The sequence below is a fragment of the Canis aureus genome, chromosome 19, assembly GCF_053574225.1.
Source record: "Canis aureus isolate CA01 chromosome 19, VMU_Caureus_v.1.0, whole genome shotgun sequence".
NCBI lineage: Eukaryota > Metazoa > Chordata > Mammalia > Carnivora > Canidae > Canis > Canis aureus.
Genome location: NC_135629.1, coordinates 49,633,011 through 49,645,597, shown reverse-complemented (window position 1 = coordinate 49,645,597; position 12,587 = coordinate 49,633,011). Strand labels below are relative to the sequence as shown.

At 57.2% G+C, this 12,587-nt stretch overlaps 2 protein-coding genes across 6 annotated transcripts; one reads left to right on the top strand and one right to left on the bottom strand.

The window, feature by feature from the left end:
* Positions 1-762: 762 nt before the first annotated feature.
* On the top strand, positions 763-4,390 carry MISP3 (MISP family member 3). Of its 2 annotated transcripts, XM_077859682.1 has the most exons (4): positions 769-901; positions 1,177-3,157; positions 3,684-3,757; positions 4,028-4,390. In XM_077859682.1, exons 2-4 carry the CDS (start codon positions 2,590-2,592, stop codon positions 4,043-4,045), a joined length of 660 nt encoding a protein of 219 aa, XP_077715808.1. In that variant the 5' UTR covers positions 769-901; positions 1,177-2,589; the 3' UTR covers positions 4,046-4,390. The 2 variants fall into 2 exon arrangements, 1 of the variants encoding a protein (XP_077715808.1); XR_013358092.1 differs by having other exon boundaries at positions 763-3,249.
* A 4,041-nt stretch (positions 4,391-8,431) lies between these two features.
* Positions 8,432-11,609, bottom strand: C19H19orf67 (chromosome 19 C19orf67 homolog). 4 transcript variants are annotated; one of them, XM_077859681.1, is made up of 6 exons: positions 11,131-11,609; positions 10,261-10,405; positions 10,029-10,129; positions 9,755-9,877; positions 9,278-9,412; positions 8,432-8,810 (listed from the first exon to the last, which is right to left on the bottom strand). In XM_077859681.1, the coding sequence occupies exons 1-6, from the start codon at positions 11,457-11,459 to the stop codon at positions 8,636-8,638; spliced, it is 1,008 nt and encodes a 335-aa protein (XP_077715807.1). In that variant the 5' UTR covers positions 11,460-11,609; the 3' UTR covers positions 8,432-8,635. The 4 variants fall into 4 exon arrangements, with proteins under 4 accessions (XP_077715807.1, XP_077715805.1, XP_077715804.1 ...); XM_077859679.1 differs by having other exon boundaries at positions 9,755-9,940; positions 10,261-10,402; positions 11,131-11,607; XM_077859678.1 differs by having other exon boundaries at positions 9,755-9,940; positions 11,131-11,605.
* Positions 11,610-12,587: the final 978 nt, after the last annotated feature.

Below are 12,587 nucleotides of genomic sequence, written 5' to 3'. Positions count from 1 at the left end.
GCGATCCTGGAGTCCCGGGATTGAGTCCCGCATCTGGCTCGCGGCATGGAGCCTGCTTCTCCCTCCTCCTGTGTCTCTGCCTCTCTTTCTCTCTCTCTCTCTATATATATGTCTATCATAAATAAATAAAAATAAATAAATCTAAAAAAAATAAAGTGTCCAGTTTGACCTATTTGCTACACTCAGGAGTATTGGAGATGAGTCTACAACCCAGAGAAGTGCAAGATGATAAATCTGAGACACCAGCACAGAGATGGTGTTTAAAGTAAGGTTGGAATTGGTCAGGGGCTCAGTGCTGGCAGGAGAGATTGTGTTCCCAAACCGAGTAACTGATGAGAACTTAATACAGGGATGCCTGGCTGGCTCAGTGGTTGAACATCTGCCTTTGGCTCAGGGTGTGATCCCCGAGGTCCTGGGATCGAGTACTGCATCAGACTCCTCACAGGGAGCCTGCTTCTCCCTCTGCCTACATCTCTGCCTCTCTCTGTGTGTCTCTCATGAATAAATAAATAAAATCTTTTTTTTTTTTAAAGTTGATTTATAAAGGTGTCAGGAGGTGTTCCTGGCTGGCTCAGTCAGAGAAGTGTGCAACTCCTGATCTCAGAGTTGTGAGTCTGAGCCCCACATTGGGTGTGGAGATTACTAAAATAAATAAATAAACTTAAAAAAAAAAAAAAAAAGACACTCTGGGTTAGCAGCAGTACAGGGGGATGGGGGGTGGTGGTGCTGTTTCCATGCCTTGACCTTGAGACAGGTGTGTAGAGTGGCACCAGCAGTGGAGGGACACAGGCCGGCAGTGTGGGTTAGAGGGGGCTTAGCATAAACCTGCTGACCTCACTCCCTTCTCTCTCATCAGCCAACCCCACGGGAAGCAGGAGAAAAAGGAAGCCTGTTGCTGCAGGTGAAACAGACGTCTGAGAAGAAATACCTGGGAGGGTCGGAAGGGAACCAGGCGAAGATGGTGCCCCCGGAGACCAAGAAGCTAACGGAGAGGCAGTCAGGGAGGAATCAGTGACTGGGTCTGACAGACGAAGTCCCTCAGTGTCCTTGGACGGAAAGGGCTCAGTGGCGCGGTGGGACCAGGAGCCTTGTTGGCACCACCCAGCAGGAACAGGAAGTGAGGCTGTGTACCCCCCCTTCTCTAGGTAACTATATCTTTCTTCCTGGTCACCCCAGAATGGTGGAGTGAGGCCAGAGGGCAGCCTCCGGCCACGATCTGCCGCCAGCTGCAGAGCTTCTCCGTCCCGCGAGCCTGGGTACCTCTGCGGGCCTTTCCAGCCGCCTGGGTCCCAGGGTGACCGCCTTTCAGTCGCAGCCGCTCCGCTAAGCCCGGGCCGCGCTGTGTCCGTCCCTCCCTCTTCCCTCAATCTGGACGCGCACTTGGCCGCGGACGCCAGGCGGCCTTTTCCGGGAGGGGTGAGGGGAGAGCAGCCTCTGGGCTGGAAGCGGCGGTGCACACCTCTCGGAGAGGCCTCGGGGCGCCCAGGAACCCGGAGGGAGCCCGGGGCGCGCCCTGAGAGGGCTCCTGGCGCCCCCTCGAGTCTGAGCCGTCCGCTGCAGGCGTGGAATGTGGATCGACGGCCCCGAGGCCAAGGGCGTCGCTGCCCGGCGGCCTGGGCGGGGCTAGCGAGGCGCCGGAAAGATGGCTTTGGAGGACACCAGCGCCGGAGGGCCAGTGGCTTAAAGGCCCAGCCCAGGGAGGGCACAGTTGGGGGTCAAGCCTCCTGGGAATGGCGGGGACGGGGGTGGGGGGGAAAGGTGCCAGGGTGGCGCCCCGTGAGTCGGACGGCACCCGGACTTGTCCCCCAGCTGGCGGGCCGAGCGCAGGGAGCCCTCTTACCAGAAGCCTGGTGCCCTGAGCTGACCCGAGGCGCGTCAGAGTGCGAAATGCGCAGCCCCGCGGGGGCGCCCCCGCCCCGAGGGCGGGGCCGGGGCGGGCCGTAGTCGTCCCTGCAGGTGTAGGGGGCGGCGCCCAACCCTGCCCCCGGGGGCCGTTCTCGGAGGGCAGGGGCGGGTCCGAGAAGCGGCCGAGGTAGGCGACGCCTTGGGACCTGCGGGCGGTGACTGTGCCACAGGTGCCGCGCAGGGCACCGCGTCCCCGCTCTGGGCATCAGAACTCCGGCGCTGGAAACTCAGGGTTTCGAGCTGCTCCCAACCCTGGACACCGAGGCCCCCGGGCCGGAGAGCGGAGCCCTGGGGTCGCCCGAAGCGCGGGGCCCCGAGCCCCCCAGGTCAGACAGCGAGGTCCCGGGGCCTGCGGCAGAGCAGGACGGCGGGGTCCCCGGGCCGGGAGGCAAGGTCTCCCTGCCCTCCGCAGAGCAGGGTGTGGAGACCCCTGAGCAAGAGAGCCAAGTCCTTGGGGCACCAGCGGGGCTGGACGCGGAACGCCCCGGGCCGTGCGCAGCTGGGGGTTTTGAGAGCCTCGGGCCTGGCAACGACGACCCCGAGGCGTCTGGAAGCGCGAGGGTGCTCCAGCAGTGTCCTCTTCGGGATCCCGAGACCTCCTCCTCAGGGTCAGGCTCGGAAGCCCTCCTGCAGCGTTTCCTACAGAGCCCCGAGACCCCCCAGCGGGCGCCCGGGGAGCCGCTCATGGAGACGCCCATCGAGCGAGAGATCCGCCGCAGCTGCGAGCGCGAGGAGAGCCTGCGCCGAAGCCGGGGCCTGAGCCCAGGCCGCGCAGGCCGAGAACTCGTCGAGCTGCGTGTGCGGCCGGTGCTCAGCCTGCCGGGTCCCGGCCCCGCGCTCCCGCGCGCTTTGGAGCGCGCGCGGGCGGGCGCGCAGATGCAGCGAGACATCGAGCGTGAGGCCCACCGTCAGGCGGCGCTGGCGCGCCCCGCAGCCCCGGAGCCGTGCGCCCGGCCGCCGCCGCAGCCGCTGGGCGAGCTCAAGCGATTCTTTGAGGCCGCCGGGGGCAGCGGCTCCTCGCCGGCGGCTGAAGGCGGCGCGGGCCCGCGGGGGCTTCCGGATCCCGGAGGCCGGCCGCGCTTGGCCGTGCCCAGCCGGTGCCCGGTGCTGGCCCGCGCCCCGCCGCGGGTCGCGCCGTCGCTGCTGGAGCAGGAGGTGCGCGAGGTGCTTGAGCGCGAGCGGGAGCTGCAGCGCCAGCGGCTCAGCGTCTACGGCACCGCCGACTTCAAGGAGCCCGCGCCCAGCCTCACGGGTAAGCCACGCGCGCCCTGACGCTGGGGACTGTGGGCTCCAGCCGCTCTCACCGACAGTCCAACTCCAGTGGCCTCTCTTCTGGCCCTCAAGGTACCCACGCAGGGCTCCCAGGGTCCTGGGACCCCCCCCACCCCCACCCCTCAACTGTCCGTGCCCTGCCCATCGCTTCTGGGCTGCCCGCTTCCCTGGGTCCACCCCCAACTCGGAATGGTCGCCTCCCGAATCCACCTCACCTAGGCTCCTGGTGGGGAAAGGAGGAGGATTCTAGGAGTCTTTATCGGGTTCCAGGGAACCCCGCCTGAGTTCTGGCACTCCCAGATCCTCCTCTGAATTTAGGGGTTTCCACCTCCCCACCCTGGGTTCGCCTGCCTCCTTCAGGTTGCTCCCTCCTTCAGGATGGAGGCTTCCGTGGGAAGGAGGGTAGACGCCTGTGTGTTTAAGGGGCGCGGCCGGCCTCCTTGGTCCTGGCCGCCTCCAGCTGGTGACAGGAGGGGCAACCCCAGCTGAGCTCCCTTCCCCCGCAGCGAGCAGGGGCGACGGAAAGCTGGCGGTGATCTGGCCTCCCCGCAGGAAGTCATCGGAGAGCGGCCTGGAGCAGGTGGGAGCTCCCTTTCCCCTCTGGCCTCTAGCGCTAGTGGCTCTTCCCTCCCCCCTCCTCCGCGGGCGCCAGGGTGCTGGCTCAAGGAAAATGCACCCCCACGTCCTTGGGAAGTCACTCTGGGCTAGGACGCAAAGTTCTGGGCACGGCCCCGGGGTGAGGAGGCTGCGGCTGTCCCGGGGCCCAAAGCGCCCCACCCTGGGTCCGGGTGTCGCTCCTGCGGGGCGCGGGTGCCTGACGTTGGCCTTCCGTCTGGCCTCCTCTCCCCAGGAGGAGCGGAAGCCTTGAGATGCCAGCAGGCTGGGACCCTCTGCCAGAGGGAACTGGTGGGGGCGCCCAGGAGTGCTCTCGGAATCCACTGAAGGCCTGGAGGGCCCGCGGTCTGCACGCAGGGGAGGATCAAATCGACCAGACCCCCTTGGACATGACTTTGTGAAATTGACCGGTGTCGTCTATAAAACTGTTAGTCTCCACTGGGAAACACTCTCAATCGGCCGGCGAAACTGTCCAGCTCCTCGCAGTCTAACCGCAAACCCAACTGGCGTCGCCCTCTGGCCTTTACTATTAGAGGGCCAGGGTCACCGCCTGCGCTATCCTCACTCCCCCAATAAAGCCCCCTCTCTCTGGGCAGTACAGGCTGTTTTCCTCTGGGTCCTCTTCGTCTGGGCTGGGGCAGGAGGGCGTCTGGCGGAGGAAGGCCTGAGAAAGCGCAGGAGGCGCCGACCGGAACCCAGAACGTGCCCTTTATCTCCCAGTTCTGGGGCTGCGGCTCTCCCCCGGCCCGACGCGGATCCTGGTGCCCCCTGGCGGCGCGGGCGCGAACTGCGGCGTTCGGACAAATGAGCTCAAGCCCGGCCTTTTCCCAGACTTCGCCAACAACGATTGGTGCCTACGGCATGCATGCCTCGGGCTGGGCGCGGGCTAGACAGAGGTGATAAGAGGTTGCTCCTGCTCTGGGGACAGAAACAACAGGTACCCAACAAAGGGGGTGGTGGTGAAGGGTACAAGCTTCTTAGCAAGGCGCACAAGGCCATTTATAATTTGTCCAGCTATGGCAAACCTCACATGCCTGTAGACCCGACAGACATTAGCGGAGCGTGCTAGAAAATGCCTTGTTTCAGCGGGCAGGTAAATGTTCCTCCATATCAGTAGTACTACCAATGAGTGAGCTCAGTGGCATCAAAGCTTCTGACTTCCAAAAGCACGGAGGAAACCCAGCCTTTAAAAGGGGAGCCTGGGTGACTCAGTTAAGAATCTCACTTCAGCTCAGGTTATGATCTCTGGGTCCTGGGATGGAGCCCCATGTCCCACTCTCCACTCAGCAGGGGAGTCTGCTTCTCCCTCTGCCTCTCTCCCTGCTAGTGCATGCTCTCTCTCAAATCTTTTTTTAATTTTTATTTTTTTAAAGATTTTATTCATTCATGAGACACACAGAGAGATTGAGGTAGAGGGAGCCTGATGTGGGACTCGATCCCGATCCTGGGTCTCCAGGATCACAACCTGGGCTGCAGGCGGTGCTAAACTGCTGTGCCACTGGGGCAGCTTTTTTTTTTTTTTTAAGATTTTATTCACTTGAAACACAGATAGTGAGCAAGCAAGCCTGGGCAGGGAAGAGAGGCAGAGGGAGAAGCAGACTTCCCACTGAACAGGGAGCCTGACTGTGACAACAGGAGAATTGATCCCAGGACCCAGAGATCAAGACCTGAGCCACGCAGGTGCCCCAATAAAATCTTTTTGAAAAAAGAGAGAAATCTACTGAACTTTAAATGTGACTATTTAGAAAACTTTTAAAATTGGGGGTGGGTGGGTGGGTAGGACACAGAAATTGCAACAAGCAACACTTGCTTGCAATACAGCTTGTAGCTGTCATTTGTTAAGCCCTCCTTAATTTCTCTCCCAACCCAAGGGGTTCAAGAGTCTTTGAACACCATAAGTTGAATAAATGTATCTGAACAGTTATATTCCATGATTTCAGGGTACCAGCTTTTTAGGGGTGCATGAGACTCAGAAAAGACCCAGGAATGTTTTTTAATTTTTTAATGTATTTATTTTTTAAGATTATTTATTAATTCATGAGACATACAGAGAGAGAGAGGCAGAGACATAGGCAGAGGGAGAAGCAGGCTTCCCACAGGACTGACTCAATCCCAGGCCCCTGGGATCATGACCTGAGCCAAAGGCAGACAGAAGCTCAACCACTGAGCCACCCGGGCATTCCCCAGGAATGTTTTAGACTCATTGTTTCAGCTCTTGGATTTGTCCAACTCTGTATGCCCCAGGTCCAGCAACAGTCTTGATTCTACATAAGGAGGACAAGTAGCTGATGAAGAATGAAAGAATGCTCACACAACATGCACCCCAAGAGAAGCTCAGTCCAAAAAGAAACTACTTGATCCCATCATCAGGACACTGAGCACATACTTGATTGTGACTCTGCAGAGAAAGCAAAGATCCAGTGCTGCCAAGGTGGGAAATGGAAACACCCAGAGCTGCTTCTTAATTCCCAGCAGGGGAGCTAAGAACGAAGCCTGTAGAGTGGATTATGTAAGTGTGGACCTGAGTTTCAACCTTTCCTGCAAATTAAAATTACATGAGGCACCCTTATGCCAAGTAAATCAAAATCTGACAGGGAGCTTGGCCTCAGTATTTTTTAAAGCTCTATAGGTGTTTCCTACATGGAGCCAAGTTTGAGAACATCATCACGTAGGGGTAGGTTCGCAGTTCTCAAAGTGTAGTCCTCGGACCAGCAGCATCAGGATGGCTTGAGAACTTGTCACAAACACATTCTTGGGCCCCCACCCCAGACTTAAAAATCAGAACGTCCACACGATTCCATGATAAAGTTGGAGACTCATGAATATAGACAGTTCATGAGCAACAGGATCCAGGAAATCAAGCCTGTTTCCTTCCTCTGCCAGTACTGCCACCATGCATCAGAAACCTTTGGTTTAAGTGGCCTGTGGATTTGCCTTAAGGGTGACAGTCTAGGGGCTCCTGGGTGGCTCAGTGGGTTAAGTGTCTGCCTTTTACTCAGGTCATGATCTTGGAGCCCTGGGATCAAGCCCCATGTCAGGCTCCCTGCTTAGTGGGGAACCTGCTTCTCCCTCTCCCTCTGCTGCTCCCCCTGCTTGTGCTCGCTCGCTCTCAAATAAAAAAATGAAATATTAGGGGAAAAAAGGGGAGACCGTCTAAAGCTATGTATGGCTGGTCTGAACTGAGATGTGCTGTAAGTGTGAAATACACACCAGGGTGCCTAGGTGGCTCAGTCAGTTAAGGGTCTGCCTTGAACTCAGGTCATGATCTCAGGGTCCTGGAATGGAGCCCCTACTGGGCTCCCTGCTCAGTAGGGAGTCTGCTTCTTGCTCTCCCTCTGCCCCTCCCCGCTTGCATTCTCTCTCAAATAAATAAAATCTTAAAAAAAATATATATATATACATATACACACACCAGATTTCAAAGACCTAGTGCCCCCAAAACAGAAATAGCTCAATAATTTATTGCACTGATTATATGCTGAAACAGTATTTTGGATATGTTAGGTTAAATAAAAATCACTAAAATTAATGTCATTTTTTTTTACCTCATTTTAAAAAATGTGGTTACTAGGAAGTTTGAAGTAACGTATGTGACTTGCATTTGTGGCTCAATTTAAATTTCTATTGAACCAAGCTGAAGAGTCTTACAATGTATGTGTGTAATTCACAGGGGCTAACACAGTATGAGGGAGTTTCAGAAACCCCTTTAACTCATTCAGATTAAACAATCCTTGAAGTCAGAAACTGTACACACACACACGGCCCCCTAAAAAAGACCAAGGGTTTTGCTTTCCGATCCTGATTCATTTTACTTCACACGTCTCTTTTTGTCATCTTAAACAGGGGCTTACAATACTGTGTGCCAGGTAAGCCAGTGCTTTGCTCAAAAGGGTCAAGGTTAGGTCTCTGCTCCCACTCCACAAAAGCTGCAAGGAACGAAAAGGCACGACTTAAAGGAGGGGTACCTCGCAGATGAGTGACAGCGGGTCAGGAAGGCCACCCTTCCTCTCGCAAGGGACCAGCTGCAATCGCAAAGACCCAGTTGAGGTTCGAGCTCCGCCACTTGCTCGCCGGAGCTTTGAGCAGGTGAGTTCACCTCTCCCAACCTGGGTCTCCTTTCCAGTCCAAGGTCGGAGCTACGCTTAGAGATCCCAACTTGGAGATCCTTACGGCTTTCCCACCCGCCAGCGCCCCGGACACCCCGCGGAGTAGGACGACCTGCCCGCTCCACGATCCAAAAGCTGCAAGAGGAAGGTTCGACTCCGGCCTTTAGGAAACTGATCCCGGGCCCTTTCCGGGGGCACGTCGGGAAATATAGTCTTTTCGGTAAAAAAGTCACTTCCGGGTCAAAATACGAGAGTGGGCGTGGCTCCGGGGTCCCTTCCCCCATTGGGCGTTGAATTTCCCGGCTACCCAAAACTTGCGGTTTTTTGGGTTCCGGTTGTTGACAGGCACTGCTACTTCCCTTTTAGCTTCATGTGCGCCTCTGCGCATGCCCCGTGTGCTTGTCCGCCAGTCGAGGGGGACTTCGTTTTTGTTTCAAAGACTACATTTCCCAGAAGGCCGCGCGAGTGGGCGGGGCTCCTCGCCCCAAGGGGTGGGGCGCGGCACTCGGAGCGGACGCTGAGCCTGTGACCTCTTTCTTTCTTTTATTTAACGCAAAACTGGTGTGTCCACGCGCAGTGCTCCGCGGCCGGGCCGGACCCGGCGCGGACTGGCCAGCTCGGCCCGGCCCTTTGGAAGGCGAGGCCGAGGTGCCCTGGGAGAACGAGTGAGCCCCTCCCCTGCTCCCTCTCCTGGAGTTTGGAACTGTCAAGCTCCAGCTCCCATCCTCTCTCCAGGCTCAAGACCCCTGCGCGGCCCACGCCGCGGGCCCGGCCGCGCTCGGGGGCCGGGCCGGGCCTGCCTGGCCGGTGAGAATCTGCACCAGCAGGTCGGTGGCCAGCATGTGCGAGGGCTCCTCGAAGCCGATGGTCAGCAGCTGCTGGTAGTCTCCCGGCGGCTGCGGGCACAAAATCCTGGGGGCCAGGACAGACAGGCCTGGACGTGAGCGCCCCCTGCTCCTCGGGAGCCCCTCCCCTCGAGTGAGAGGCTGTGGCTGAAAGAGGCTTTGTTTCAGCTGGGGGTGGGAAGAACCCTGGGGGGAAAGTGGTTTCCCTGTTGAGGAGAAACCTAGAGGGTAATGGCTCTGGGAGGCTGCACGACTCTATCCCTGGCCTGGCCTATCTATCACCCAGCTGCTGTGTGTCCTTAGGCAGGTAACTTAACCTCTCTGAGCACCTGTTTACTTCTTTGTAAGATGGGGCTTGTAGCACAGACTTAAATGGGTTGTGACACAAGTCTGCATAAAGCACTTTTCAGGGCACAATAAAATGCTATCCTTATTACCAAGGGAAACAATGTTGGGAGAAGTGGATGGTCTTTGGTGGGGTTCCGCCCCTCCCTCCAGGCCGCAAACCTACTTTGCCATCACCCTAGCTCCTACCATGAATAAAGGTCATCCTCCGCAGGTCCCAGCGGCACCCAGCGGCCAATGGACCACAGCTTCTGGATCTGGGGGCACGAATTGGCCGGGCTCTTGCCTGTGTCTTCCCATGTATCTCGATAGCACAGGAAGTAGCTGGGAGGGGAGGGGGCATCAGTTAAGAATGAGCAGTTAACTAGCTTCTGTTGAGGGCTTTGAATTTGGGAGCAAGTGGAAACTCATCAGAATTTGCCCTCAAATTCTCAGGTAGGGATGTAGCTCAATATTGAGGCCTTTTCTCCCTGCTAGCCTACTTTTAAGATGAGGATTTTTATTTTAATGGAAGGGTGATTTTTTAAGGTGGGATGGCCTTTCAAAGAGCTTTGGTTTCCTGCTTGGCTTTCCGTGGTGGTGGTGGTGGTGGTGGTGGTGGTTCAGAGGCCCACACTGGCATTCTGCAAAGAGAGGGGAGAATTTTGGTTTTATAAGGGCACTCACTAATCCACATGGGAATCTTGCCCCCTGCCACTGGGCTCTGGGGTGGTTTCCAGGTTCCATCGCATCTTCTTATAGAGGTATCGGGGGAAGCGGCTGGCGGTGTAGGCGGCTGGGGCACAGTATCTGAAGATGGACACTTCATGGGAAGGGCTGATGGAGAACCTCCCACAGAAGAAACAGGAGATGCTGACAGTAGACAGGAGAGTGGGGGAATGAGGCAGGGCTCTGGACTCCACCCTCTCTCCACCCCCATTCCAGTCTCCTACCCTTTTACCTTAGGGGGTCAGTCTCCTCCAGGTCCACGAACCCAAAGGAGGCATACATGAGGACCAGCTGTTCCAGGCGCAGGGTCAGCTGTTGGGATATCTCCAACAGCTGCATGGAAGAAGGGGCATAATGAGATTAGCTGGCCTGCCAGGATCGCCCTCCCCCCACCATCTCCCACTCCTGAGGTTCTGATGAAAAGGGCATGGGGTCTAGGAAACCCTAGACCCCCTTTTACACACCCCCTTTCGGACCAGCTCCTGCAGGGCTCCGTAGATGGGGGGCACACTCCGTGCAGCTGCCTCCAGGTAGAGAAAGTAGGGCTCACACATCTGTAAGAAGGTGGGCATGGCCTTGGCCAGCTGTTCCTTCTGCACGCGGTCCCTGCTAAATAGAAAAGGAGGCCTTTGCCTGGAGTCCATTCCATTCTATTCACTGCCGACTTGTACCCCTAGCCTGGACCCCCTATTAAAAATTCCCCCTGTGCCAGGCCTTTCTCAGAATATCTTCCAGGATCATTTGCATCAAAACCATTGGGAACACTTGTTAAGATGCTGACACCTGAATTCTGCAACTGACTTTCACTCAAAATTTCCTGTAGGGTGGAGCCCAGAAATCTAGGGTTTAAACAGCCTCCCAGAGGATTCCAATGGATACTGGAAATGTGAGAATTACAGCCCCTTTCCCCCTGGGCTGGGAATCATGCTATCCCTTGGGGGTTTCAGTGTGTGTGTGTGTGTGTGTGTGTGTGTGTGTGTGTGTGTCTCACACTGGTAGCCCATGGGCCAAATCTGGCACAGATTGGTTTTGTTTAGCTTGCCCAGGGTTCAAAATATAAGCCAACAGTTAAAAAACTGGGAGAAAAGTCCTCGTGAATTGGCAGCCCCTGGGGGCCACATAATAGCAGGTGCTCCCTAACCCCGAATTTCTACATAGTCCTCATCACTCTTCGAAATGGGATCCCCAATCAACGAGCTTCGTTTACTGTCTCTGGTTTCTGATGCTTTTGAGTTTGGGAACCTAGCGTGTGTTGCTTGTACTGTTACCCTCTCCTCAGTCTCCTCAGGTAACTCAGTTACCCTCTCGGGAGCTAGGACCCCGTCCAGCATCACCTGTAAAGTAAGTAGCTCTGGAAATCATCTGCCTTCTTGAGCAGGTAGCGGAGCTGTTCCGTGATGGGGCTGAACATGGTGTCCAAGGGGAGGCGAGGCGGGGCGGGCCCCGGGGCCAGAGGCTCGGGGGAAGGAGTAGCGGTAGAGGCCTCCTGCAGCTGCCCCTGGACGTCCTCCGGTTCCGCCTCCGGTGGATCCCCAGGTCCGCCAGGGGACGCCAACCAGGAGGCGTCTCCGCAGAGCTGCGCCCCAGCTTCCAAGTCGTCCGGGGGCGGTGTTTCCCCAGGGCCCGGGAGGAGCGGCTCCACGAACCACTGCTCGGTAGCCATCGTGGGGTCGCCGGCGAGGACCGCCGCGCTTTAAGCCTCCGGCGCTCACGTTGGCCGCGGGTTCGACCCCGCCCCGGGAAGCTCGGACTTGCCGGCGCTGGGAACGCGGCCCCTCCGACGCGCCCCTGCCTCGACCTCTCTGCCGGCGCGGCGCCGCGCGGAGGGAGTTCGCCTCGTTTGAATTTCAGCACGCGGGAGGGGCGCGCCGCTCCGGTTCGCGCTGCGCGCCCGGGGGGCCCCCGCGCACATGCGCGCTCCCGGAACCTGGCTGTCGGGGGGGGGGGGGGGGGGCGCGCGCGTCCGAGAGAGGCGACCTGGGCGGGTGCTGGCGCGGCCCTGTCCTGGGGTGCGGCCCAGGGGGCCAACACCTTTCTCTCTCCTAGGCTCCTTCCTAGGGAAGAGGGGTCTTTACCGAACCTCCAAACCCGGGGCGCAGGTACATAAAGGGGGGACACCCCGGCCTCAGAACCTGACTCTGGCCCCAGAATCTGTATATATATATATAAAAAAAACAAAAAACAAAAAAACAAACCCAAACTCTAATGGAGTTGAGAAACTGCATTAGAACTTAGTAGGGACTTGTGAGGTCAGTAGCTGTTTCAACTAACAATACTTAAAATCTCCACTTGGAAAAACGTGCTTGTCCCAGGATCTCATCCCTTCTAGTTCTTCTGTTGGCGAGGACCGCGAAGCCTGGAGACCCTACACGGGCCCAGAACAGACCCCTGTATTATAGACTAGATTCTTGGTGGCATGCCAAGGCTGACAGACATACAGCCACGAAGCCAAGTGCATTTACACTTAAAAAGACTCTGGGTAAAGAGCTCAGACAGGTGTCCGACCCCACCCTGTGTGACCCTGAGCAAGCATCCTTGCTGTGCTGAGCCAGTTGCCTCTTCCAGAAAGTGGATTTTTATGAGCTCTCTGCCTCATAGGGCTGCAGACAGAACGACTGAGAAAATGCTCATAAAGCCGAGTTAAACTGCTGGTCATTCAAATATTTGAGTGCCTACTGTGTGCCTGGGTACTGCTCTGAGCGTGGGGAGATGACCCAACTGAGCAAAGATCCCTGCTCTCCCTGAGCACTTCTTGTCCTAGCAGGCTGTGGGGCAGCCTCATGCACTACCT

Excerpts from the sequence above, each read along its gene's own strand:
- MISP3 (XM_077859682.1), top strand. The coding sequence starts at position 2,590 with ATGGAGACGCCCATCGAGCGAGAGATCCGCCGCAGCTGCGAGCGCGAG. Across the intron at positions 3,158-3,683 it reads GCCCGCGCCCAGCCTCACGG|CGAGCAGGGGCGACGGAAAG; the intron begins GTAAGCCACGCG and ends CTTCCCCCGCAG.
- C19H19orf67 (XM_077859678.1), bottom strand. The coding sequence starts at position 11,459 with ATGGCTACCGAGCAGTGGTTCGTGGAGCCGCTCCTCCCGGGCCCTGGG. Across the intron at positions 10,130-10,260 it reads AGGAGCTGGTCCGAAAGGGG|CTGTTGGAGATATCCCAACA; the intron begins GTGTGTAAAAGG and ends TCTTCCATGCAG. Across the intron at positions 9,941-10,028 it reads GAGGAGACTGACCCCCTAAG|CATCTCCTGTTTCTTCTGTG; the intron begins GTAAAAGGGTAG and ends GTCTACTGTCAG.